At 43.1% G+C, this 27,085-nt stretch overlaps 1 protein-coding gene across 5 annotated transcripts; it reads right to left on the bottom strand.

Moving 5' to 3' along the window:
- Positions 1-2,952: 2,952 nt before the first annotated feature.
- On the bottom strand, positions 2,953-26,415 carry UPF3A (UPF3A regulator of nonsense mediated mRNA decay). Of its 5 annotated transcripts, none has more exons than XM_036011506.1 (10): positions 25,879-26,415; positions 24,511-24,617; positions 22,890-22,996; positions 21,096-21,194; positions 20,869-20,979; positions 14,300-14,355; positions 14,063-14,209; positions 8,529-8,689; positions 6,477-6,774; positions 2,953-3,936 (listed from the first exon to the last, which is right to left on the bottom strand). In XM_036011506.1, exons 1-10 carry the CDS (start codon positions 26,083-26,085, stop codon positions 3,784-3,786), a joined length of 1,446 nt encoding a protein of 481 aa, XP_035867399.1. In that variant the 5' UTR covers positions 26,086-26,415; the 3' UTR covers positions 2,953-3,783. The 5 variants fall into 5 exon arrangements, with proteins under 5 accessions (XP_035867399.1, XP_028382679.1, XP_028382681.1 ...); XM_028526878.2 differs by having other exon boundaries at positions 14,051-14,209; positions 25,879-26,414; XM_028526880.2 differs by lacking the exon at positions 6,477-6,774 and having other exon boundaries at positions 14,051-14,209; positions 25,879-26,409.
- Positions 26,416-27,085: the final 670 nt, after the last annotated feature.

The following is a 27,085-nucleotide window of genomic DNA, read 5'->3' as shown; positions in this document are numbered from 1 at the left end:
ACGTGTCGGACCAGCTTCTGGAAATTCCCGCCAGTCGGCGGGGGCTCTGGAAGGGTCCTAGTCGTCCTGGTCCCCGCTGGCTGCGCCGTCGGCAGTCTTGTGTGGCCTGTCAGGTCGAGATATCCAGCCCAAGCCTGGGGCCGCCCAACCGAGAAGGTGCTGCGGAAGGAAGAGGCCTGGAATTTCAGAGCCTTTGGCCGAAGGCAGGGGTAGAACCTGTTAGGGCAAAACAAACTGACCCTTACCCGCGGTTCCGCCACTCCGGTCAGAGCAGGTCCCCATGTAGGAGCAAATGCCTCGTCGCCTGGTTGGCCGATGCGAGCGAAGGGCGCCCCGCAAGGTTCATTTGTGTGAGCGAAAGGCATCCGCTGGACCTCAGTTCCTGACATCTCCATCTGTTCTGCCATTCTTTGCTTTAATCTCCCTTTCACGCCCGATTTAAGATCCTGTGTTCTTTACTTTCTGGACAGATGCTGACTTTATACAGTCACTTGGGGTGCATTTTAGGAAAAATTCAGAGTTTTGTTTTTGTACCAAAGTGATCTATTCATTTTGATTAGATTTAATCACTGCTGGGAGGGGGAAAGGGGGACCACACGTTATTGAACATCATTTAAACCCTTCCCATCCTTCACGGCTCAACTCTAAAATGAACACTAATCTCCTAACATCAAAAAGTTCTTTATGAAAAAGTTAAACACCCTACTAGAAATACAGGCAGAAGGCAGCATATTTACAAAAAATAAATGTCCAATAAACAGTAAAAATAATCTTCAGCCTTAATAATAAAGTGCAAATAAAAGCACTTTTGAAGCTGTAAATTTTAAATGCAGAAACGAGGGTTCTTTTCTCTGAGCATCAAGTTCTATGTACCAACTTTTGGGATTGTTACCTTTAATATTATGTTGTAAAACTCAGTATAGGTATACAGAGTGCCGTTTTTCTTATTTTTTAAGTCTACATTGTAAAATGTTGGAAGTGTTCTTATCGGAAGTGTTGCTGCTATGTCAGCATTACCAAACTTGCAACGCTTTATGATTATTGTAGTTGTTACTCTTAAAGCCACCTCATGGAAGGTAGTTTAATTTGTCATTCATATCGCCGGGCTTCCAATTAGCTGGTTAGAGCCCAGAGACTTGTAGCAATACATCATTTTATTCTTCCTGCAGTTGGTTAAGATGAGCTGTCCAGGGGTGCTTTGTCAATGAAATATCAATTTGCAGATATGTACTCACTCCTTTGGTGTTTTGTACTTTATTATCTGCAGAGGGAATCCCTTGGGTCTATAAGTGGTTGTGGGATGTGAGGAGCTTCTGGAGCATTGGAGTTCTAGCTTTCCTTCCTTTAAGGAGTTTCTTTGGAGCCTTCTTACCTTCGGTTGTGAGATCCACTTTTAGAAACAAAGTTCTTTTTGACTGCAGGCCATAATTTGTGAGGCTGCTTTACTTTTTTTTTTAAGGTTTTATTTACTTAGTTTTAGAGAAAGGGAAAGGGAGAAAAAGGGAGAGAAACATCACTGTGTGGTTGCCTCTTGCATACCCCCTACTGGGGACCTGGCCTGCAACCCAGGCTTGTGCCCCGACTGGGAACTGAACTGACCACCCTTTGGTTCATGGGCTGGCACTCAATCCAATGAGCCACACCAGCCAGGGCTGTTTTTTTAAGTGTTAGAATGAATTAATTATCCCAACTGAACTTTCAACAAACCTCTAGCATAGGACAATTCTTGGAAGCCAAAATCTAGATTGTGATGTGGCACAAACTCTGGGCCTTTTTTATTATTTTCTCTATTAGTAAGTAACGAACACCAAAATACCCTCTACCATTATTTTGAATTGAAAATCTGCCCCTTGTGAACCAAAGTGTTGCAGGTTCGATTCCCAGCCAGGGCACATGCCTGGGTTGCAGGCCACGGGCCCTAGCAACCGCACATTGATGTTTCTCTCTCTCTCTTTCTCCCTCTCTAAAAATAAATAAATAAATAAATCTTAAAAAAAGAAAAAGAAAATCTGCCCCTTTCCCTCTCTTCTCTTTCTGGGACCCCCACAGTGATGCACTGATCCACTTGATTCTGTTCTCTAAGTCCTGAAGCTGAGTCTTCACTCATTTTTTTTCCTTCTTGCTCCTCTGATTGGAAGAATTCTATTGCCGTGCCCTGGTGTTTGCCGATTCATCCTTCCACTTGATTTAGTCTGTTACTGAAACCCCCCTCTGTTGAAATTTTCAGTTTAGTTACTGTATTGTTTATTGTTTTAAACCACAAATTTTGAAAATGAGCACCAAAGACCTCTAGGATTTTGATCACCAAATACAAACAAGCCAAAAGAACCAAGATGGGGGACTTAGCAATGAGATTTACTATGCCCTGGCCTTCAGGTCTGGAAATCTCCAGATCAAAGCCCAATGAACAGCAAGGACCACAGCCACTTGCTGGCCAGGAGATCCAGTTTGATTCATCCTCTCAGCAGGGGCCAGCAAACTATGCTCCACAGGTTAAATATGGCCTGCTGCCTGCTTTTGTAAATAAAGTTTTATTGGAACCACAGCCCTGTCCATTCATCACGTATTGTCTAAGGCTGTTTTCTCACTACAACAGCAGTGTAATAGATGTGACAGAGCCCATATAAGCCTGCAAAGTGCTCCTCTGGATCACACAGCCCTTACGGAATCCACAGCAAAGCCTTCTCTCCCCTCCCCCACCAGATTCTTGGAGCTCAGGAGTAAAATGCAAGGAACATGGCAATATCATAAAACTGTCCTAAAATTACAGCTGTTTTTAATGATAAGTGACTAATTCTTAGTTTTTTTGAGAAACATTTCATATTTATTAAGGGACATAATTAACAAAATGTTCAGATAATTAAAGCTACATTTTAAGAAGTAAAATTTTGTGTAAAATTCTATACAGGAAAAGTACAATAACTGGACTTCAAACTCATAGCAAATAAAATTTTTAATGGTTCAAATCACAGCGCCCAAAATACATGGACATTTTAAAATTTCACTAAAAGGAAAAGATACTTTAGAATGTATAGTTGCAGAAAGTTACAAAAAGTCACTTTAAAATGACCTCAGACTGCAAAAAAAAATCCTAGATGTTGTGCCTAGGCTGTTGTTCATGTCCCAAAATAACACCATTTATGTTAGCAATTCTTAAACCATAATGGTTATAAACCATGAGCACATCCATAAAAAGAAGCTCTTTTCATCAAGTCAGTGGACAAACCAGTAAAAGGGCCATAATTAAAGCTGTTGAGCTTTATACAGCGTTAAGGTTCCTATCGGAGGGACTACACACAACAGACTTCCTGGAATTGCAGGGCCGAAGGGGCGCAAGTGATAGAATTACCAAGGTTATAATGGAGTGAGCCACCCACTTCCCAGAAACTGGCTTATCGAAAACCCACAAGAAGCATAATGAGGTACAGATCCCGACAGATTATTTGCTTACAAATGTGTAAAATGCAAGGTGCAAGTTATTCCTACAACACGTCTAAAGTGCTTCAGAATTCATACTGTTTTGGTCATACTCTTCTACTTTCCAAAGGAGATTACTTTCTCTGTTTTGGCTAAATGATACACAGTAATTCACACTAAAAATGGTAAAATCGAAGAAAGCTCTGTTCAGCTTTTTAAAAGGCTGTTTCTGTGCCACCAGTTTCTAGTTTCTTTGTATGGAGTACATTCACCTTGCAGGTTCCATTCTGGACCAATTTATACATTTCTAAGCCATGGGATTTGGGTGCGAGCTCACCCTTGTCACACCATGGCACACACACTGACTCATTCCACCTCTTTGCTCTTCTTGGAACCAGCCCCTGCCGAATCTTCTGCCTCAGCTCTCCTCCCGGCACGGCCCTCCTCAGAGAATCTTCCACCACATTCGCGTGCTCTCATGCGGGCTCCTGGCTGGTACAGCGGCAAGGATGGCCGGTCCTGCCAGGACAAAACAGTGGGTCACTCTTCAAAGGGTGACAATGCAGGAGGGATCAACATCTTTATTTCTGGGGACTGAGGATCTTAGTTACCTAAAGACTACGTCTTGCAGCTAAAAATCAGCCTTTTTCACAGCACTATTTCCAAAGCTAAGCATTTAGAGGCAAAAAAAAAAAAGCTGTGAGACGAGTTACTATGTTATTGCTCAAACCTAGAACACTGAGGAAATAGTACAACGTGGCGTTTTCCTCCCAGTGTGAGAGCTGACAGGTCAAACACACACATCTCAGTGCCTCAGATTTGCCAGGCAGTGAACCTGAGGCCTGAAGCAAAATGAGGCATGGCCTCTCAGGAGGCAGCTTTGAGAGTACTGAACAGTTATTAACATTCATAACAAGCAATTTCTGAGTGGATTATTTCTGAACTGTCCCCTTTACAGAAAATACTAACCCATCATCTTATTAAACTGTTAGATGTGTTGGAACAAAAACGAAGACTGAATAAAGTATATGAAATGCAATTAAATAGCTTCCGGGCGGAAGGACAGTGTGATTCTGAAGGCTGGGGCTGGTATCCCAGTGGGAACCACTCCTCTCGGGAAACCAACGCTCAAGGAGAGGGAGGGAGCAACCCCATGCCAGCCCAGCGGAGCTTAGAGCCCAGGAAGGAAGCCCCTTGCCTCAGTGCTCCTTCCTCGCCTGCCTGTATGACGGAGGAGCAGCAGCCTTAATCTTTCCACAGCCACCTGGAGCGCAAGGACACTGCAACTCGGGTGGGCATGTCCCACTGCTCTTTCTTTCACCCTTACCCACTCCTAGTGGAGACCTCACAGTCACCACCTGGGTTTATCAGAATGTTCTTAATGTAAGCCTGGCCAATGAGAAGATGGGAAAGGGGTCAGCAGGTCCCATGGATCTGAACCCCTGTGTTGGCCAAGACACAGGCTTCACCGACCACCATCTCCTGGGCCAACAGGCATAGCTGTGCTTTCCACAAGGGCTTAATGTCAATGTGCATAGAGTTCAAAACTGATTCTAAAAGCACCCTGGCTGGTGTGGCCAGTGGATTGAGTGCAGCCTGCAAACCAAAGGGTTGCTGGATTGGTTCCCAGTCAGGGCACATGCCTAGGTTGCAGGCCAGGTCCCCAATAGGAGATGTGCCAGAGGCAACCACACATTGATGTTTCTCCCCCTCTCTTTCTCCCTCCCTTCCTATCTCTCTGAAAATAAATAAATAAAATATTTACAGAATAAAAAATATAAAAATAAAAAAAGCACATCATAACCTGCCAGGCCTGGTAAGAAAGGAGCTATTACGCACAAAGCACTTTATTATCGCTACACTAGAGACTTAATTGAAAGGAGTCATCATGAGTTCCCACACCCAAAGCTGTGCAAATACCCACATGCAAATACCCATTCCTGTTAAATAAAAAGGCAACTGAAAAACAAGTGTTCATAGGAATAACCCCCACCAATGAGACCATGTCTGTACTTGGTGTACCCAAGGTTAAGGCAATAGAAACCCTTGTTAGAAACCCTTTGCAATACAGACTTGATCAGTCAAGGGTGAAGCTAGAAGGGTGAGGTTTTTCTGAAGATCTCCCTGGCCTTTACCAGAAACATTTAGAAAACTGACATCACTGATACCACATAGAACTTGGATGGATCTGACCAGACTCAACGCTGAGTGAGAAATACAGTCTCTAAAGGCTGCATGTTCTTGTTTCCATTTATATTGTGTTCCTGAAATGACACAGTCAGAGACAGAATAAAGGGTGGCTGCCAGGTCAGGAAAGGCTGGAGGTGGGTGTGACCTGCAGCCTGGGCAGCCTCAGTCCCTTTTGTCCTCCCAGAGTGGGGACTTCGGGGGACTGATGGTCTCATGGGGCCTGGCCCTAGAAGGGAGAGGCCCTATTTATAGGGCTTCTGTGTGACAACGTGATCTAAATACAAATCAACCTCAAATTTCTAAAAGAAAACCTGCTTGTCAGTCATCTCAGTCCTGTTGATTGTGCAGATGTAAATGCTGGGTGTTTATGAGCCATTTGATTGTCCATTAATCATCAGACATTGTTAATAACGGAAAAGAAAGCTCCATGAAGTCTCATTAATATTTTCCTTACTGTCTTAGAGGTAAATCTGATAATATACCATTATTTATTCTCAAGCAAATGGTGTGAATGTGCTAGTTTTATGCTAAATAAAAGCTTATTTTTTTCCTGGTAAAAAGATGATGGCTGGTTCTAGTTTTCAATCTGCCATTCAGCACGTGGTGCCCCCTCAGTAGACAAGAATCACTGCTCCAGCAAATACAGACGCTCAGGGCAGTGCATCCCTAAGATAACTTGGGATGCAGTGTGGGTGGGCCTCTCACGGTTGGAGGTGTGGTCCTGTCCCTCAGACTCCTACGTACATTTTCCTTTTTTTGGTGAAATAAAAGGATTTCTGTTTGGAAAAGCAGTCATAAGCCTGCAGACCTACAGTTCATACTTAGCACAGACACATAAGTAAGAGACTATGTCAAATAAATAAAAGAACCTTGTTTCGCACGCTCGCCTTTCTGGGTGCCAGGCCATCCTCACTCTTCTGTTCCCTCCCTGGTCTCTCTGCGGCTTCCACAGGGACGCCCCGGTCCTGGCTCCCTGCCTTCCCTCTGTCTGAGGTGAATCCTTTCCCCAATTTCATCTCTTCTTCATTTCTTCTTGAAAACTTGTCAAACTCATAGTGAGCTCTAAGCTTTCTGCTGTCATCCAAGTGGTATTTTTGTGTTTCAAGTTCTTTTTCTCGAAATTTTCTCTCTGTTTCTTTTTGCTCTTTCTCACTGTCATTTTGTGACCTGTGATTTAATACAAATTATCAGTAACTTTATGTAAACTGCTTGTCCACTACCTGTCTTCCCTTCTAGACTGTAAGTTCCACAAAGAGCAGGGAATATGTAAGTCTGCCCATCACTTTATGCCACGTTTGCACATGGTGGACACACCACAGGCATTAAGTTAAAATACTACTGCAAAGACAAGTAAATTGTATCAACAATATTCACTGCTATACCTGAGTGACACGTATGTAGTAAATCCTATGCTAACGTACCAGATATACGTTATTTTTCCAAGTTCTCAGTGGCCCTCCAGAGTAAGTATGTTCACCCACACTGCAGATAAAGTAGCTGAGATCACACACGGTCAAGCGACTTTCCCAGTAGCCCAAATGCGCATCAACCATGAGGCAGAGCTGATACAGCTTAGTTTCTGCTCCACCCATAACTAAAATTAACTGAAATCTAGTAGCATTTTTGTGTATGTCAAACTATTAAATAAATAGTAAACAAGTAAGTGGCTGGTTAACTTATTTGGTTCTCAAAAGTCTTTCCCTCTGGGAACCACAGGCAAAAGCCCTCTCACACCCCCTGCGGACAGACCCCTGCACACAGACGCAGCAGGGCTGGTGGGGCCAAAACGGTCTATACACAAAGTGTGAACTGGTGCCAGAAACACGACAAAGGCACTGTCATGTCAGCAATAATACAAATGTCTACAACACAAACCACAATGCTAACAAATCAGACTGGATATCACGTATAAATTAACTTTACATACAAACCAATAAACCAGAATCTCCCAAAAAGAGGGAAAGAAAGCCTTACATAACTCTGTGCAAATAAAGCAGTAAGAAGTCATCCAGGTTATTGTGATCCTGGGCAAATAGCAGCCTAAACCCATGACCTTGATCTCTGAACTCAAATCCACATCTAGCCACTCCTGGGAGCAGAGCAGCCCTAGCCTCCAGGAAGCTCTGCAAATATCCAAAGGCAATGCATGAATCCTGGGTCAACTTGGCCCCACTGGCTGTGGAGAAACACCAAAGCCATGGTCAGAGGCAGGATGAAGGTTCTACCTTTTGACAGACGTCTTGTTGGTCTTCTTCTGCACCATATGAAGAGACTGCAATGTCTGTCTTGTTCCCAGAGAAGCCCTGCCCAAGCTCCTTTCATGAGCTCACATCCTGAGCAGCAAAGACCAATGTGCCAAAGGACACCCAGGGAGAGAGGGGCAGGACTGGGAGAACACCAGGATCTACTGCTATGGGTCAAATTCCATGGGACCAGAGGGGTGGCAACTCCAACAAAGGAATTAGAACACTTAGAATTCTACCTCTTTAGCACAAAAGACTTTCAGCACCTAAAAGACTAAGTTCTCAAGTTTATAATTCCACAGACAAATTGAAGGAGGTCTGCAATATCAAATAGGCAAGATAGCTCAAAATATACAGGACAATTACAAACTGATAAAAACCACATGGCAAAGGGACTGGCAAAAAGATCCTGAAGACATAGGTGCACTACCAGAAACCCAAAGGGAATGAGAGAACGGCATTTCCTCTGTTCAAAGACAGACTTGAGGCTGCAGACTAAGTGGGTTTACCAAGTTCCTAGCATGACCAAAGAGAAACAAAAATGTGGACAAGCATTCAAGAATTCCAAGAATGTTATGAAATACATGCACTCAAACAGACAATAGATATATGTCTATGAATTGATGACACTCCTGCAGTGCTTAATGCGGTCCCAGAAACGGGAAGTGCGGGGCTCACTTTTCCCTGCGCTCCTCCAGCAGGCTGTCCCAGGGCTTGGCCTTCCCGACAGCACAGCCAGGACAGGCGTCCCAGTGTCCGTCTCCAGCATCAACTTCCTCTCCTGGTTCTTTTGGTTTCTCAGTGGCTGCTTCCTCTCCCTTTTCTGGTTTCTTAAGAAGCTAAGAAATTACGATGTTAGTAAAATATCACTTTTAGAGTATGTAATAAAAGAGGTCATTTAATAAATAATTACAAATATATACTAATATGAGCCCAAATGTTTGAATAGCAAAAAATATAAGATAAAGGTCCAATAAATAGGTTTTTGGTTAAATACCTGGGGCAACATTCAGTCAATGAAACATCTTGTATTTATGAAAAATGATTTAGGATAATGTGATGACTCAATGTTTGTATTAATGAATAAAAGAATGTTAAAAAAAGAATGATTTGATTTCTATTTCCATGTGGATACACACACAGAAAAATATCTAGAAGTCTTACAACACTGTGTTAATAGTGATTATTTTTAAGTGGCAGAACTGAAACAATTTTCTTTCGTTTTACTTACAGGTTCTAATTTTTCTAAAATAAACAAGTATTACTTTTATAATAAGGAAAAAGACATTTTTTAAAAGGTTGCTTTATATTAATGACCTTTAGGGCAGTTTCAGAGTTTTCAGAACACTTACTATTCCCTTTCTTAGAACAAACTTAACAGGGAGCTATGGTGCATTAGTATGCCTTTCATCTGGGCCTTCCGCCCTGGTAGTGCCCCCACACAGCTTCTTACTCTTTGAAATTTAAGTACCACAGGTAGTCAGTCTGTAGAACACAAATGGAAGATCTACTTCTGAGAATTTTGTTCTCACTCACAAAAATAAACATATTTTAAGTTGAAGTACAGCAAAATTATAAGCAGATACATTTGGACTAAATGAGTTCATTAAAAAAAGAAACACCAGCATTGCAGGTTCGATTCCCAGTCAGGTTACATGCCTGGGTTGCAGGCATGACCCCCAGCAACCACACACTGGTGTTTCTCTCTCTCTCTTTCTCCCTCCCTTCTCTCTCTAAAAATAAATAAATAAATTTTAAAAAGAAGAAGAAGAAGAAAAAAAAGAAACACCTGGCTGGTGTAGCTCAGTGGATTGAGCACGGGCTGCGAACCAAAGCATTGCAGGTTCAATTCCCAGTCAGGGCACATGCCTGGGTTGCAGGTAACAGCCCCCAGCAACCGCACATTGATGTTTCTCTCTCTCTCTCTCTTTCTCCCTCCCTTCCCTCTCTAAAAGTAAATAAATAAAATCTTTAAAAAACAGATATAATGTAAGGCAGTGGTCCCCAACATTTCTGGCACTGGGGACCAGGGTGGGCGGGGGATGGTTTCAGGATGATTCAAGCATATTACATTCAGGCTCCCCTCCTGCCCTGCGGCCTGGTTCCTAACAGGTCTCAGACTGGCACTGGTCTGCCACCTGGAGGTTGGGGACCCCTGAGGTAAGGCAAAACACTAAAGGTGCTTCTCATCAAAGGCATGCATTGTTACTTGTGTGTATGCTGTTATTCTGCCTATGTGGGATACATGAATTTAAACATTTCTTTCACATAACTATCAACCTTTTTTTAATAACAAAAGAAACATGTGCTTCTAATAAATGCAACTGAAGGAGGTCTGGAAGTGCAGTAGTATGTGTCTCCATCCATCCATCCATCCAACAAATAATTTGTGCTCCTATGAACTGTTCTTACTTGCAATACTTCTGAAACCAAGTGTGTGCTGGCTTTTCAAACACCACTTCCCCAACTCTCCAACACAGGCTACTGTGCTATGATTCAATTCAGTTCTGACACCATCTACCCAGAATTAACGGCAGATCCCACAAGACTGTCCCCACTTCAGATGCAGTCAAAAATCCCAGGTTGTCACTGGCACTTCTGACTAAATGGCTACAAATTCACGGGCTTCCTGAATGAGACTGACTCACGGAACTCAGAAGCGCATTTCACTCACTACTATTGGTTTATTATAACGGACACAACTCCAGCACAGCCAAATGGGAGAAATGCACAGGGCAAGGAACAGGGAATGGTTTAGAGCTTCCACACCCTCTGCAGGGACACCACTTTCCTGTCACCTACATCTGTTCACCAGCGTGGATGCTCTCCAAACCCCAAAGTATAGGGATTTCTGTAGAGGCTCCATTACACAGGATTGATTATAGCACTGGCCACTGGTGACTGACCTCATCTCCAGCACCACTCCCCTCTCTGGAGGTCAGGGGGTGGAGCTACAAGTTCCAACCCCCTCACGATGCCTTGTGTTTCTGGTGACCAGCTCCCACCCCGAAGCTCTCCAGGGTATCAGCCACCGTCACCGCATTATTGCACAGAAGACATCTTACCCCTCCATGGGGCTGTGAGACTGTGTGCCAGGAGCCAGGGGAAAAGATTCCGTGCGAGGTGCTAGGAATGTGGCTGTGAATAAGAGACAAGTGCCCACCATTAAGGAACTCACACTTGCCATTCTAGCTGTGGCAGTGGTGGCTATGGGGTAGAAGACTGGGGTATGCAGTGACAAAAACAGAATACCGAGAACAAGGTAACCTCAGGTGGTGTGAAATGCTACAGACCAAAGAAAAGGACAGAAAGATTCGGGGTTGGAGGAAGAGGAGGAATGGTTTCTCAAAGGGGTTAGGGAAGGCCTCTCTGTGAAAATAAGACATGAACAGAGACCAGATGATGAGAAGGAGTCACTTATGAAAAGGCATACATCTTGGGGAAGAGCCCACTGTGAAGAAAAGCAAGCAGAGGCCTCAGGTGAAATTAGCCTGGCAAAGGGTGGAAGAAAGGAAGGAAAGGAAGCAAGGAGTGCGGGGCGAGCCAGGGCACGTGACACAGAGGTGGGGGAAGCAGCTGCCCATCCTGGCGTGGTTCCGTCCAGCCCTCAGCTGTGCTCCCTCTACGTGCTTGTAACCAGGTCTCGGAGACACACATCTATTTTTAAAGAGCTTCCTGAAAAAGATCATCCCACAATGCGTTTTAGATCATGTAATCTACCCTATATATAATTTATATATTCAGGAACTTTACGTGTAACTTTGGTAGCCTAAGCTCTTCCTTCAGCTTAAGCTGACTGCTTAGTTTTGGTCCTCACAGGGAAACAAAAAGCTGCTGGGCTGCTCTCGACCTGCATCACATTTGTCTTCATTACAAAAAACAGCCGTGAGCATGTCTCTCTGCCTTTTTATTTTTAGGCTATTAATACAAATTCATTTGGCATTTCTTCACCGACTTTGTTTTTCAGGGTTTGTTTTTTTAATTCTCCAAACCATTCATAAGTCATGGGTCCCCAAACTGAGCAGATGCTTATTAAAGGCTAAACTTGTAACCTTGGGTCAGATACTCTTCTGTCACAACACCAGACACTCCTAGGGACACAGGCTGTGGACTCCTCACGTCACTGGGTCTAACCTGCCACTGGGGTTTTGTTCTATCAGATTTGGACAAGACTAACTCTTTCTCTTGCTGTGCTTAAGTGTTGATCTCTTTTTTTCCTATATGGGGGATCCTACATTTACTTTACTGACTTAAACTCATTTTTATTTCTTTTACTTATTTTGGATTTTAATTTCATTCTCCAAACTGAAAAAATGCTATACTCCAAACACTCGAAGTCTTATTTAAAAATCATAGTTGAAATTGTAGTTATAAGATTCAGTGATTCTTCCTGAAAAACTCTCAAAGCTGTTGAAAAAAGTACTTTTGAGAATGTAAAGCATTAGGCACTGAGTGAGCTACTACTCTTTGTCTAGAAAGTAAAATGAAAAGGTTGGGCAATGTTCGCATACCTGTGACCATAACATTTGCATTAAATGTATACCTACTTTGTCTCTGGCCATGACAGAGCTGAATTTCTACAATGACAAAGACATTTCCTGTAATATCAAGGTTTTGTTTTACCTGTTATTTGAGATTAGGTGGGGTCAAGTGCTTTGGCCAATGAAATGTGGGCAGAGGGACGAGTCACTTCCACGTAGAAGATTTAAGGACTAGTATACAATCTGCTGTATTACACATTCCCCCCTTGTCATGATAATTTTAGAGATAAATGCTAAGATGGAGCCTCCCTCAGCCTGGGTCACTAGGTGGCAACAATGGGTAATGCACAATGGACAAGTGACACGAACTAGAACAGAACTTGAGTTTTACAAAACCACTGAGATTTTTAAGACTGTTTGTTACTGAAGCATAACCTAAGCAGTCCTGACTGATACAAGTGCTGATGTGTTTTTGTAGGAATATTGTTAAGAAATTGTTCCCTCCATTGTTAGTACACCCAATCTAGGAGAAACTTTTAGAAGCAACGGCCTAGACAAAGCATTGTTTCCCTGGAAGACCTGGCATGTTTTCTCTCCACAAAAAATGAAAACTATGCTTCTGATTAACTTTGCTGTTTCTGACTGCTGAGAATATCAGAACTAATCTTGCCCTGGCTAAAGACCTGGCATGTTTTCTTTCCACGAAAAATGAAAACTATGCTTCTGATTAACTTTGCTGTTTCTGACTGCTGAGAATATCAGAACTAATCTTGCCCTGGCTGATGTGTCTCAGTGGATTGAGTGCCGGCCTGTGAACCAAAGGATCATCAGTTCAATTCCTAGTTGGAGCACATGGCTGGGTTGCAGGCTGGGTGCCTGGTGGGGGGCATACAAGAGGCAACAACACATTGAAGCTTCTCTCCCTCTGCCTCCCTCCCTTCCCCTCTCTAAAAATAAATAAATGAAATATTTTTTAAAAAAGAAACTAATCTGTGGTGCAATGATGGCAACTGCGATCTCTTCCTCATCCTTTCCCTTTCTGTTCTCTCTCTTCCCCCAAGTACCAACCTTTGATTTTTCCTTTATATGACACAATTTTAATGAATCCCAGTAAGGCACCTCATATCCTTCATGGAGTAAGGGAAGAAGCATGTAAGGGCTGACTACAATTTGGGACAACATATTTTACACGGAGAAAAGTTCCCCTATACATGAAACCACCTTCCTCAATTAGTGCATCAGGCAAAGGAGAAATCGGGCAAGAGATGTAAGAACCATTCTATGAGAAACCCAGTTCTACGAATCAGCCTTCATCAGCAAGGCCACTATACACTGAGCCAGTGGTTTTCAAATGTGTATTTTCAGTCAGGAAACCTTTTCGTTAGAGGAAAATGTAAGCAGGAGCCCGATCTGTAGTACCCATACTGGAATGTGGGGCTCCTCTGGGGGAAGTGCGCCCGCAGCCCCAGGAGGCCGGTCCTCCTCCACACATCCACCCCCCAGCCCTCCCAAACACAGGCAGCCCAAGGGAACTGCGGGGCTCGGGAAAGTCTGAGAACTAGTACTATGGAACGGAGAAAGAGAATGGAAGTTAAAAAAAAAGACTAGACAAATTGAAAATGTTCTTTTTCTTCTAGAAAGCTAAAATACTTAAAAGGCATAAGTAGGATAGCAAAACTATTTTTGGAAAAAAGAAGTGAAAGGTCTCCTCCAAATTACCTTAATCCTTACTTCTTTCTCAGCAGTTTTCTTTTGTTTTTCAGTTTCTTTTCTCTTACATTTTTCTTCTTCTCTTCTCTTTCTTTTTTCTTCTTCCCGTATGCGTTTCTTTTCCAACTCCCTTCGCCTTCGCTCTTCCCGCTTCTCTTCTCGAATTCTCTGAAGAGGTGGGAAAGTATGTGCATGAATTGTCAGCGTGGATGTGGCAGAAACAGGCAGGGTTTTCATCAAGTAAAAGGTCAGACATACCTGCTTTTCTAATTTCCTATTTTTAATGTATTCCAAAAGAGGTGTGGTTCTTCTAGCTAAAATAAAAAAATTGTATTTCAAAAATAAGATTTCTTTCCTTGTTTTTAATGTAATCTTTAAAACAATTAATGTAAGAATACTATCATTTTTACACTTACAATAAGCATACATTGTATTTTGAGGGATTCAATTCCATCGCTTTAAAGTCAAGTAATTTGGAAATACTGACAATTTTACACACAGCAGACATTTAATTCCTGATTCTTAAAGGTGTCATAAATTACTCAAAAAGATGATATAAAAGCAAAGCAGCAAAATGAGTACAATGCATAAAACTTCCCAAATGTTATATATGCATAACTTTGCAGATGTTTTAAGTCATTACATAACACTTATATATTCACTTTGCTTCAGCACATATTCTGGCAACTTCTTCTTTTTTGGCTCTCTATATAACAGTTTTAAGCAAAGAGAGTTATTATATTTTCCATTTTTTAAGGATAGGTGTATTTTATAGATTTAATTTAATTACTTTTTTTTAGAGAGGGGAAGGGAGGAGAGAAACAGCCATGTGTGAAACATCAATGTGTGGTTGCCTCTTGCACGCCCCCAACTGGGGACCCGGCCTGCAACATAGGCATGTGACCTGACAGGGTATCGAACCAGCGAACTTTCAGTGTCACTCCACTGAGCCACACTAGCCAGAGCTCTTATAATCTCTTACAATACATGCTCCATAAATCAGAGTAACCAGAGGTAAAAGTTTAGAAAATAACTCCACACGGCACTGCTCATCTACAAATTACCAACTACTCAGGAATAAATGTCTCTACCAATTCAAAGTGGATCGTCAGCTTTCATGTCCTTGACCTGTCTGACCTGACCGGGATGTTGGGTGCCCAAACATGTAGCAGGCCTCTACGTGCTGCCCCCCCAACCCCCCATTGCCGAGGGACTGGCTCTGAGAGGTATGTGTTCCCTGTGGCAGTGGTTGGGGACTTAGGTGAGCAGGTGGAAGATTCAAGACCTCAGATTAAATGAAGGAAGGAGGAATCTTTGGATGTACTTGAAGACTGACACAACATTTCCAGAATTCTGAGGATCGGGAATGAATCAGAAATAATAAAAGAGCTCCTGGCCAGGGTTCCTAACTTGGAATTGAGGACTCCTAAACATCCCAATGTCATGTATTAAATGGCATCTGCCAGGAGGATATGCCCCAGGTCCTCGGCCCTGGTGAAGAGCTGACACAGTGCAGATGCTCACGTTCCATCACAGGTGGGCAGGGGTGGGGGGGGCAAGAAGAGCCTCCTTCCTTCTTGCGTGGCTCCTGCGTTAACCATGAACTCTGGCCTAAGATTAATTAGCACAGCTGATGCACTTCATAACAGCAAGTTCAGGAGGACTCTGCTCTGCACCATGGAAGTTCTGCCAAGGATAGGGCCGAGATCTAGCTAGCTGGGTGGAAGAGCTGAACCTGCCTTCCCTCCTCTCCAACAAAACACCTACCTTGTTACCCTCAAAGAATCAATGTGAAGGGAGAATGAGACCCTGTATAAGAAAGTACTTTACAAACCACAAAAGGGTATCATTTATTAAATAGAGGACACATGGTCATGTAATGTACTAATTTAACATACAGTGTAACTGTTACCACCTACAGAGAGTCAGTGCACAGTAGACACTGTCACCACAACCTTTGCAGAAATAGAGAACCTGAGGCTAAGGATGAGGCCACAGGGTTGATAGGTCCTAGGATTGTTTGCTCTCAAGACCCTGATACGCCACTGCACTAAGCTTCAACTTCAGAGTGAATTACTATTTCCATTTAACCCTCACTGCTTACCCCTTGATCATAAGAATCCATTGAAGGCCAGAATCTAAGAAAAGAAAGAAGCAATTTGCCATGATCTGCCTGATAAGAATGCAAATCTAAGTGGACAGAAAAAGGAATCACAGAAACAAAGCTCGGTAGCCTCATCATGGACCAGTGGATTCTCAGTCACATTCATTCATTCGGTAAATAGTTACAATACATCTACTGTGCACCAGGCCTCGAGCATGGGTGAGGGAGGGACTTATCCATCCGCTGCAAAAAAGCCACTGGAAACTCCTGGAAGGTGTGTGCCTGGCCACCAAAGGGATGCCCCGAAACTGCCCAAAGAGAAAGATCCCGCCACTTTCCTTCAACTATCCTATATGAGGATATTTAAACAAAGTGGGAAAGAAATGGGAGTGGAAAAGAACGCAAGTTCTATAAACTTGCTGCCTTCTTTTGAACATATTCTACAGAAAGATCTGGACTTGCCCCAATACCATTTCTCCCCGCCGTCTTCCTCATGTCAGCAACAGCACCATAATCCACTGATCTATTCAAATCAAACTCCTGGAGGCCCTTACCTCCCACATCCAACCCATCAGTCAGCCCTGTTAGTTCTACCTCCAGGATACAGGCCTCGTTCAAGCAGCCTTCCCTGGACTACTACAGGCATAGCCTCCCAACAGAGGCCTAGCCTCTCCTGCTGGCATCCATAATCCATCATGTATAGAGCAAGCAGAGTGATGGGGAAAATAAATCAGACCACGTTACTCCCTCAGTGGGTTTGAGTGTTCCATAAATAAAATCCGAAGCTCTTATCCCCAAGCCTGGCATGATGGGCCCACCTGCCTCTCTAGCCACTCTGCTCCTTGTCCACCATGTGCCAATCGCACAGGCACCCATCCTGCTCCTACAGCCCAAAGTGCCAGCTTCCAGACCTTGCACTTGGAGTTCCCTCTTCTGGCACCCCTTAGCACAGCTGGTCTCAGCTCAAATACGGGCTCAGAGGGGCCTTTCTCTGTATCTCATTATCCCATTTCACTCCACTGTGCCTGTATCACATAAGCAAGTGCCCTGGCTTTAAGACTGATGATTTCTGCCTGTGTAAACCACAGCCATGCCCACGAGAAGGGCAGTGACATGAGGGCAGAGGCCTTGTGTGTCCTGTTCATGTTTTGCCCCCATGCCCAGGCTCAAGAGTCAGTACCCAGTCAGAATGTCCTGAATAAAAATGTGCAAATGCATCCTGAGTACATCTTAGTAAATATTTACTTTAGTGATTAAAAATCCTTTGAGCTACATATTAAATCAGCCACTATAAAACATAAAACTTCTTTTTTAGACTAATGAAGAATATTTTAATAATGTTAACCTTTCTTAGTAATTTACTTACCAAACATTTATTGAATACCTAAACTTGTCCAAGCAATGTACTTACTATGTGCTGGTCTACAAAGACAGAAATATAGTTCCACTGGGAGGGGAAGTAGAGAGGCCAATGAGAAAAGAGTTTATGCAGACAGACGGAAAAATAAGATAAATTATAGACTTCCAGTCAAGATGGAGGTGTAGGGAGAAACGCTTCACCTCCTTGCGCAACCACAGAAACAATTACAAATAGACCTCAAAACAAGTAACACCCAGAACTGTCAGAAAATCGAGCTCTATGGAAGTCCAACAACCAAGGATTTGAAGAAGTCACATTCATCCAGACTGGTAGGAGGGGTGGAGTCATGGAAACTGGCAGAGAGGTGGCCCGGGCGAGGGAATGGACTGTCCCACATTCACATATGGTGGATAAAAGTTGGGAGGAAGCCCTGGTTGGTGTGGCTCAGTGGAATGAGTCCTGGCCTGCAAATGGAAAGGTCACTGGTTCGATTCCCTTCGGGGCACATGCCTGGGTTGCTGCCCAGGTCCCCAGCAGGAGGCATGTGAGAGGCAGCTAATCAATGTAGCTCTCACACATGAAGGTTTCTCTCCCTCTCTTTTTCCCTCCCATCCCCTCTCTCTAAAAATAAATAAACAAAACCTTTTTTTTTTAATTGGAAGGAATACCTTGGGAGCAAGTGATCTCAGCCCCAGACCAGATGGCACCGCCTGGAGTTCCAGCGCCAGGAAGATAAATCCCCATAACTTCTGGTTGTAAGAAGCGGTGGGGGTTGGAGTAGCAGAAGAAACAGCCAGATCTTAAGGAGACTCCGTTTAAAGGGCCCACATGGCTCAGAACATATACAAACCCATCCACTCTGTGATTCAGCACCATGGCAACTGCTAGAAGGGTGCCAATTGCATACAGGAAGTGGGTGAAGTGACTAGATATGGGGCAAGTGACAGGCAAACCTCCAGAAGCCAGGCAGAGGCACTGTCCCCACTCCAAGCCCACTCCCCACACAGAGCCACAAAGTGGTAAAGCCGGTTGCCCCTAAGGCTCCGCCCCACACAATTTACAGGTGCCTTTTCTACAACAGGCCACGCTACTAAGACATGGAGTCAAAGCAGCTTTACTAATACACAGAAACAAGCATAGGAAGGCTGCCAAATTGAGGAGATAAAGAAATATGGCCAAATGAAAAAACAGAACAAAACTCCAGAAAAAGAATTAAATGAAAGAGAGATAACCAAATAAGATGCAGAGTTCAAAACACTGCTGATGAGGAAGTTCAAAGAACTCACTGAGTATGGCAAAAGCATAAAGGAAGAAATGATTATATTAAGTGAAATAAAAATCTACAGGGAACCATTAGTGGAGGGGAAGAAGCCAGGATTCAAATCATCAACTATTTGGAATATAAGAAAGAAATAAACATTCAAGCAGAACATCAAGAAGAAAAAAGAATTTAAAAAAATGAGAATAGTGTAAGGACCCTCTGGGACATCACCAAACATACCAATATCCAAATCATGGAGGTGCCAGAAGGAGAAGAGGAAGAGCAATTAAATTGAAAACTTATTTGAAAAAATAATAAAGGAAAAATTCCTCAATCTGGTGAAGGAAATAGACATACAAGTCTAGGAAGCACTGAGAGTCCCAAACAAGGCTCGACCCAAAGAGGACGACACCAAGACACATCATAATTAAAATGCCAAGGTTAAAGATAAAGAGTGAATCTTAAAAGCAGCAAGAGAAAAGCAGAGAGTTACCTTCAAAGGAGTTCCCATAGACTATCAGCTGATTTCTAAAAGGAAACTTTGCAGGCTAGAAGGGACTGGCAAGAAGTATTCAAAGTGATGAAAAACAAGGACCTACAACCTAGATTACTCCATCCCACAAAGCTATCATTTAGAATGCAAGGGAAAGATAAAGTAAAGCTAAAGGAGTTCATCATCACCAAGCCTTTATTACATGAAATGTTAAAGGGACTTATTTGAGAAAAAGAAGATAAAAACTATGAACATTAAAATGGCAACAAATTCACAACTATTAACAAGTGAATCTAAAAAACAAACTAAGCAAACAAGCAGAACAGGAACAGAATCATAGATATGGAGATCTTATGGAGAGTTATGAGCTGGGTAGGGGAAGGGGGAGAATATGGGAAAAGGTGCAGGGATTAAGATGCATAATTGGTAGGTACAAAATAGACAGGGATGTTAAGAGTAGTATAAGAGCCCTGGCTGGTGTGGCTCAGTGGATTGGGCGCCAGCCTGTGAACGAAAGGGTCACCGGTTCAATTCCCAGTCAGGGCACATACCTGGGTTGCAGGCCAGGTCCCCATTAGGGGTTGTGCAAGAAGCAACCACACATTGATGTTTCTTTCCCTCTTTCTCCCTCCCTTCCCTTCTGTCTTAAAAAAGTAAATAAATAAAATGTTTAAAAAAAAAAAGAATACTATAGGAAATGGAGAAGTCAAAGAACTTATATACACGATCCATGGACATGAACTAAGAGAGGGACTGCTGGAGGGAAAGGGGTACTGGGCCAAGAGGGGCAAAGGGGGAAAAATTGAGATATCTGTAACAGCATAATCAGTAAAACATATTTTAGAAAAAAAAGATAAACTATAAACAGCGTAATATCCTATTGTGTAATTCCTAGTGAGGGAGCAGGAGGCAGACACAGGGAGGGGGAGGATGGAGAACTGGGCCTTGAGGGGCAGCTTGGAACTGAGGCAAGAAGGACAGAACAGGGAACAGTATAGGTACGCGGGGAGCCACAGCTGGGTGCCAGATCATAGAAAAAGGTAAACTCTTTGTATCAACTCTTGAGTTTCTGGGGACTGCTACTTGGAGATAACCAGTCCTAAAATACACCACTTGCAGGCGTAGGGCAGAAGGCCTGGTTCAAACCAGATTCGGGGCTCCCGCTGGGTTTATCCACTCATTTGCTTGGCTTGTTCAGAAGGCTTGACATGTTTTTGAACAGCAGCAAGACGACCTCATGCTGAAGACAAGCATCTCGTTTCTGTGATTGGTCTTTGAAAAGATACTGACTTCAACCCTGAGATATAATGCTCTTTCCCTAATACAGCCAGGGACAGAGCACTCAAATATCTTTTCTACCGTTCATTCATCACAACTTTAAAACAAGACAAGTGTAACTGAAAAATGAAGCTCCCCATCCACAGACTCTGAATATTTTCCCAAGCTGCCATCTTGCTATCCTTTTGTCAAAACTAGGAAATGTTCTTTATTTCTGCCAAACCTGTCGCAAGTATCACTTTTTATGAAAATAATGAAAAACAAGAAATAAATACATACCCTATAAATGCATATCTTAACAAAGTAAGGGAAAGAAATAAGCAAAACAGACCAATAAGTTCTCTCGTCTTTGCCTCTATGTCCCCCAGAAGAGTTTCAGGATTGGCACTAGTTTTTTCTTCCTCCACAAAGTAAGTTTCTAAAAACTTCTTATATTCTGGATCTGTAAATTTAAAAAGAAAACAAATATATTCCTCTCCGTATAAAGGAAAGAAGTTGTTTTTGATGAGTCTATTTAATTTGGTAGTTTCAGAATCCAGCCTTTGAAAAAGGACTCACCATTGTCAATGCTTCCAGTTTTGGCATCTTTTTTCTTCAGCTTCTTTTTGGCTATCTTCTGGAATGGAGCAAACTCAACCACTGCAGGATATTCTAGGCCTTCAACCAGAAACAAATTGCAAAAATCATTCTAAAATTCTACTATATTCATTTTGGAAAAGAATAACCTAGTGTTCCGAACGAAAGTCACTAGCAACTCATTTTGTTGTTATGTGGGTGGGGGGAACGTACACATAGAAATGATCACTAAGAGAGTCTGCTATGTGCTTAATCAACAAGTGGAACCCTCAACCTCTGCAGCGCTACACCCACCAAGTAATCACTTTTAGACTCGCCAGGAATGACCAGGTGACTACAATATGGTCATTCTCTCATTACCTGGAAGACACATGCTACAACATTGGTGGGCCATGACAACATTATGCTAAGTGTAATAATCCAGTCAGAAAAGCACAGACTGTGTGATTCCACTTCTACGAGGTTTCTAGGGTAAATTCATAGAGACAGAAATTAGAAGGATGGTTGCCCAGGGCTAGGGACAGGGAGAAATGGTGAAAGCTGTTGTTTAGTGGGTACAGAATTTCAGATTTGCAAGATGAAAAAAGTTCTGGAGACTGGTTGCACAACAATGCAATCATACTTAAACACTACTGCACTGAAAAAGTATGATGGGAAAATCATGTTATGTGTATTTTACCACAATTTTTAAAAAGGTAAGAAACAAGCCAGGTGAATGAATTACTGATTAAATGAGCACTTAACACAAGTATCAAATAGTTCAAGCATTAAACTTGCTTGTACTCACAAAAAACATCTTGTGGGCCCAGCCTAGTCACCCTTTCACCATCTTTTCTAGTTTGTGACCCCTCAGTGCAGGGGAAGAAAACACTTGTCAGTATGGGGGGGTGTGGAGGGGGAAAAGGCTGGTTGGTGAGAGATGCACAGGAAATAATATGCTGTTAAAAGTGTACAGACGTGATAGCAGCGAACACAAATGGCTGTCAGCCTGACAGTAAAGAAGGAAGAAGAAAAAAGAATATCAAAAGCAAGACGCAAAAAGTAGGGAATTGGAACCATTTAGATAGGGATAAATTACATGGTCTCAGTAGACAATGCTATGAAACATGGTCAAAAACTGATGTTTAGTATTATAATCCCCTCCTCCCATGACATTATCCAGAAATGGTATGTCACGAAGAATACTGTTTAGGAAGACAGTAATATAAGTGAATAACACATCTGATAAAATTTGTATCAAACATGGGTAAAATAATTTAGTTTGGAGACATAAAAAGTAAAGTTCAGCCCTGGCTGGTTGGCTCAGTGGATTGAATGCCAGCCTGCAAACCAAAGGTCACCAGTTTGATTCCCAGTCAGGGCACATGCCTCGATTGCAGGCCAGGTCCCCAGTAGGGGGCATGTGAGAGGCAACCACACACTCATGTTTCTCTCCCTCTCTTTCTCCTTCCCTTCCCCTCTCTAAAAATAAATACATAAATTTTTTTAAAGTAAACTTATCCAGAAAACTCACTTACTTGTTTATATGAAAAACTTCAATCTCCAATGATAACATATAAATAAGTGTCACTATTACATAATTGCTAGGATTCTTTCATGTATATATAATTTTAATTTTTAACAAAAGCATACAATCATAGCAACATGATGTAAATTTATGCATCACTGTAGATTAGTAATATGAGATCTTTTTAATTAAAACTCTCAAATATTCCAACAAAACTTAATTAATTTACATAGATTGTAACAAGAAATTTAAAAAGCCAATAACCCAACCTTTATTGTCAATGAAGATATATCCATCAAAACGATCTCTAAACAGAAGAATGTCATCAGGATTTCTAAAATTAATGTATGCTCTTGAGTAGAGATGAGGATAAAGACTGAAATAAATAACAGGAGAATGGTTAGTAAAATATATATGACTTCTTAATTTTGCCTTTTTTCTTTTGTCTGGATACAACAAAATACTTCAGATAAGACTTCTATGCAAAAGATTCATCTCTCAGTAAATGATAACAACCTGGATATTCTTTAGCAAAAAGAAAAAGGCAAACAAAAACATAACTAGATCTTTTTAATGACTTGAGAGAGATACTTTAGGTTCGTTTCTCTACTGCCTGGAGCCAGACCTACACCACTGGTCCTCAGGGGTTGTAAACCAGAGGCAAGGTTATTCATAGGTCATGCCTCATCATGCATCATGGTGCAATACAACCTAGTTGTAATTCCTTCATAGAAGAAAATGTTATATTATAAAAAAAGATTCTGTACTGATTTAGCGAACAGTTTTACGTATTAGAAAAGTATTTACTGTAGCACATTATACAGGGTCTACAGAAGAACTAGGCCTTTCTCTGCTCTCTCACAGCTACCAATTTCCTTTGCAAGCACAAACTTGCAAACCCATTTCACAGAAGAGAACACTGAGGCTCAGAAAAATTAGGTGTTTGCAGAGGGTGCAATTACTGAAAAGGTGGGACTGGGATTCCCAGCTGAGTCACTCTAGGTCCACTGTCAGTTCTCCTTCAACTGGACCAGTTTGCCTACATTTCAGTCGTTGGAAAATCATCTTTGTTTTTTTTTACCATACCTGTATTTACCTGTTAGTGGTACTTTTTATTGAATAGATTAACATATTTTTTAATAAATACTTCAATGTATTTATTCAAAAGGAAAGTTTTTATGGCTACCATATTGAGAACTCATGATACTAAAGATAAAAAGGATAATAATAATAAAAACATAGTGAAAAATCACTAAATCACAGCTGAACTGTCACCAGTTGAAGGCCAGTGCTGTCTTTGTTAATAAAAGGGAGATTTGAAAGTAAAAAGTGTTGTCAGGGTCAACCATCTACCAAGTTGTAAAGGGGAACTGGAAAAGATACAACTTGAGAGGGGTGGGGTGGGCTCTAAATGTTAGTTATGGAAGGGACCACAACGCGGCTTCTGGGGTCTGGAATATCCTGTTTCTTTATCTATTGTTAGTTACATGGGCATGTTCAGTTGTGAAAATTCATGAGGTTACACATCTGTTATTTATTCAATTTACTCTGTCATATCTTAAAACAGTTCATGTTAAAAAGCTACATGAAATAAAGCTCACTGATATCCAAAAACAAAAATTAAGTAATATGTTGTTAGTTGGTCTGGTGGGTTTTTATTTTACTTTTTTAGACTATGGTGGTGTCAGTAGAGGCATATGTAGAATCTATTTTAGAAGAATTTAATGATTGGCCTACTTAGAAACAACTTGCAGAAATAAAGGACTGCACTGATTTCTGGGAACATGTAGGAAAGAAGATGGAAATAAAGATGTCTTCTATTATCTATAATAATTTGCCAGAAGGTGACAACGCCTCTCAGATTCTTAATGTTGGCAAACAACTTCTCACCTGAGATCCGCGGTAAAGAACTCAAAGTAATCATGTGCAGGTAGCGGGTGCAGATGCTCTTCCAGCTGCTCCTTGGTGAGGCTGGGAGGAAGGCGCCGGATAACCACCTGGTGAAAGGACGCTGGTTGGGTTTTGTTTCACTATTACTGTGTTAAGCTTTAATTATTTCAATGCTTGGTGTCCTGTGTTTATGCTCAGAGGAAAAACTAAACCAGGAATCCAGCAGAAACACACATTTTAGAAAAGGTTCAGGAAAACATACATGAGAACATGGCTGCCAAAAGGGTAATGAAGGCTGAACAACTGAAAAGGGATCTGTGAGGTCACAGAAGGCTGTGCATAGCAGTTCTTTTTCATGTAATGATTTCATTACTACCAGGCAACTGTTGATGTCTGTACCCAAGGTGAAAAATAATGCCTTCTCCTACACTCTTCTGCATGCTAGGCCACATCAGAAAGTCAGACCCATGCAAGGAATGTATGTACCTTGGAATGTTTTTACCAGCAGTAACAAACTAACGGTACTTTTGTTCTTACTGCCAAGAGGAACTCTGCCTGTGGTGGACACCTGTCACCTCAAGCCCACGGTGTCTACACTGCGAGAGCCCTCTCCCACCACACCATCAGGCTTTCCAGGCTCTCCACCTTCCGGCTTCTCTGGACCTTAGAGGATCGTAACCTAGCGGCACCGCCCCCCTTTCATACCCCCTCAAGCCCAGGTCCTCGAGAGTGGACAGCTACTACCTTTAGCTGGTGAGCCCAGCATCTCTGCCCTAACGTCCACCTCTGGAGGCTACAAAGATTTTTCTTTCTCCCCAAATCAGAAAAGAAAACGTCAGAGTGCGCCGAAAACTGGCTCTGGCTCTCGAGGGGCTCTGGACAGGGCTGCGTGAATGCTGTCCACGGTGCTGATACGATCCGCCACTAGTAGCCCCGCCCACCGGCCGGTGAAAGCGCCAATCTGAGTCTCGCCCCTCCACCGCTGATCCTCCCCTGGGCCTCGCACATCCCGCCCCTCCCCTCGCCCCGCCCCGCCTCCGCCTCGGTGTGAAACGTCTTCCTCTGGACGACGTACGCCGCATCACCAATACTCACCCCGCCTCAGCAGGGACCCTACTCTGGCTTTTGGCGCGTACCACCATTTTTCGCTGAAAACTCTTCTTCTTCTCTAGCGAGTGTTGCTCGCACCGCTCCGCCCACCCGGCGTCCTTCCCGCTCGGGTCTCTACTATTCTCCGGAGTTTGCAAGCACCACCCATTCTCGCCCCACTCCATAGTGGGCTGGACCTTCCACCTCTCCACCTCGCAAAGGGTGCCGGCCTCGTGCTGTCCTTATCCTGCCCCACCCCGTTTCTGGTCTCACACCCACCTTGCTCAGAACTGTCCTCTTCTCCTCGCGAGGTTTGCCTGCGCTGCCCCCACAACTGGAGGACAAGGCTGGCGGTGCCCCTGCCTCTCTCCGTGGAGACTCCCGGCGGAACTGAACTTCCACAGCCGACGTCCTCTCCCTCCCGCTCTGGCCCCGCACAGCAACGGACATCCCGGGGCCTCCGGCCCCCTCCTTCTCTGAGCGCATTCCGCACCGCTGCGGACCCACCTCCGCCTCCTGCCTGGGCCTAAACTTCGCGAGAACTGGAACGCCCCCGCCCCCTCAGTTCAAACACCGCCCGCTGCCCTATCCCTGGTCCACGTAGCTCGAGGTCCAGCACCCAAGTTCCTTGCCCAAGACCTACGAAGCCACGCCCTCACACGGGACTGGAGACACTCGGGGATCAGTGGGCCTGCGGCGGGGCCGGTATCGGGAGCGTCAAGTCTGGGAGCCCCGCAGCCTGAACATCCACACCTCCACCAGCGCCTGGTGCCGCCAGCGCCAAGACGTACGGTCACCGGAAGCAGCGGTCTGGGGCAGGGGAGGAGGACGTGAGATGCCGGACTGTCCTCGCTCTCCTGCAGCCAGGATTTTGGAGGGCCTGGGGGCAGAAAAGGCGTCACCAGGAAATACAGGACCAAAGGACTTTTGGCTCCAGCAGGGGCCTATAATAATGCTGCAGGGCTGAATCTGTTTCCCACAGAGAAAAGCAAGAAGCCCTTTGGCTAAACGTTACATACACGTGCTTAATAAACTATTTAGTTACTATTTTTCAAGGAACTCTGAACATTTCACCAGAGAATAGAAATTCTACTTACGAAAAGCCAGATGACTGAAGAACAGCACAAATCGACTTTCCTACATGGAATAAAATAAATGCACTGGAGTTGAGAGCGTAAATGGCTGATACACGAGGTTCATTTCGGCTGTCCTTAGCTCAGTTGTGAACGTTAACTACTGTCTGGATGGTGGTTCAGACTGGAATATAGTACCTAACAGCTCAGACCCGCGACGTTCACAAAACAGGACTTAAGGTTCTCAAGTGTAATTTTTACTGAACTTTTGGGGGGCTCTCAATTAATGGGACAGCAACAAAGCAAGGTTCACATTTGTTTATTTTTCATTTACAAACATACAGGCAGTAACACTTTAGGTTGGCATAATTTATATATGGAAGTTCTTCATTTTTAAAAGCCATGTGTTTTCA

The sequence above is a fragment of the Phyllostomus discolor genome, chromosome 11, assembly GCF_004126475.2.
Source record: "Phyllostomus discolor isolate MPI-MPIP mPhyDis1 chromosome 11, mPhyDis1.pri.v3, whole genome shotgun sequence".
Classification (NCBI taxonomy): domain Eukaryota; kingdom Metazoa; phylum Chordata; class Mammalia; order Chiroptera; family Phyllostomidae; genus Phyllostomus; species Phyllostomus discolor.
The sequence above is the reverse complement of the archived record's forward strand: the minus strand, read 5'-3'. Positions and strand labels throughout refer to the sequence as shown.

Excerpts from the sequence above, each read along its gene's own strand:
- UPF3A (XM_028526878.2), bottom strand. The coding sequence starts at position 26,085 with ATGCGCTCAGAGAAGGAGGGGGCCGGAGGCCCCGGGATGTCCGTTGCT. Across the intron at positions 14,210-14,299 it reads ATAGGAAATTAGAAAAGCAG|AGAATTCGAGAAGAGAAGCG; the intron begins GTATGTCTGACC and ends CCACCTCTTCAG. Across the intron at positions 6,775-8,528 it reads CTGGAGGAGCGCAGGGAAAA|GTCACAAAATGACAGTGAGA; the intron begins GTGAGCCCCGCA and ends ATTAAATCACAG.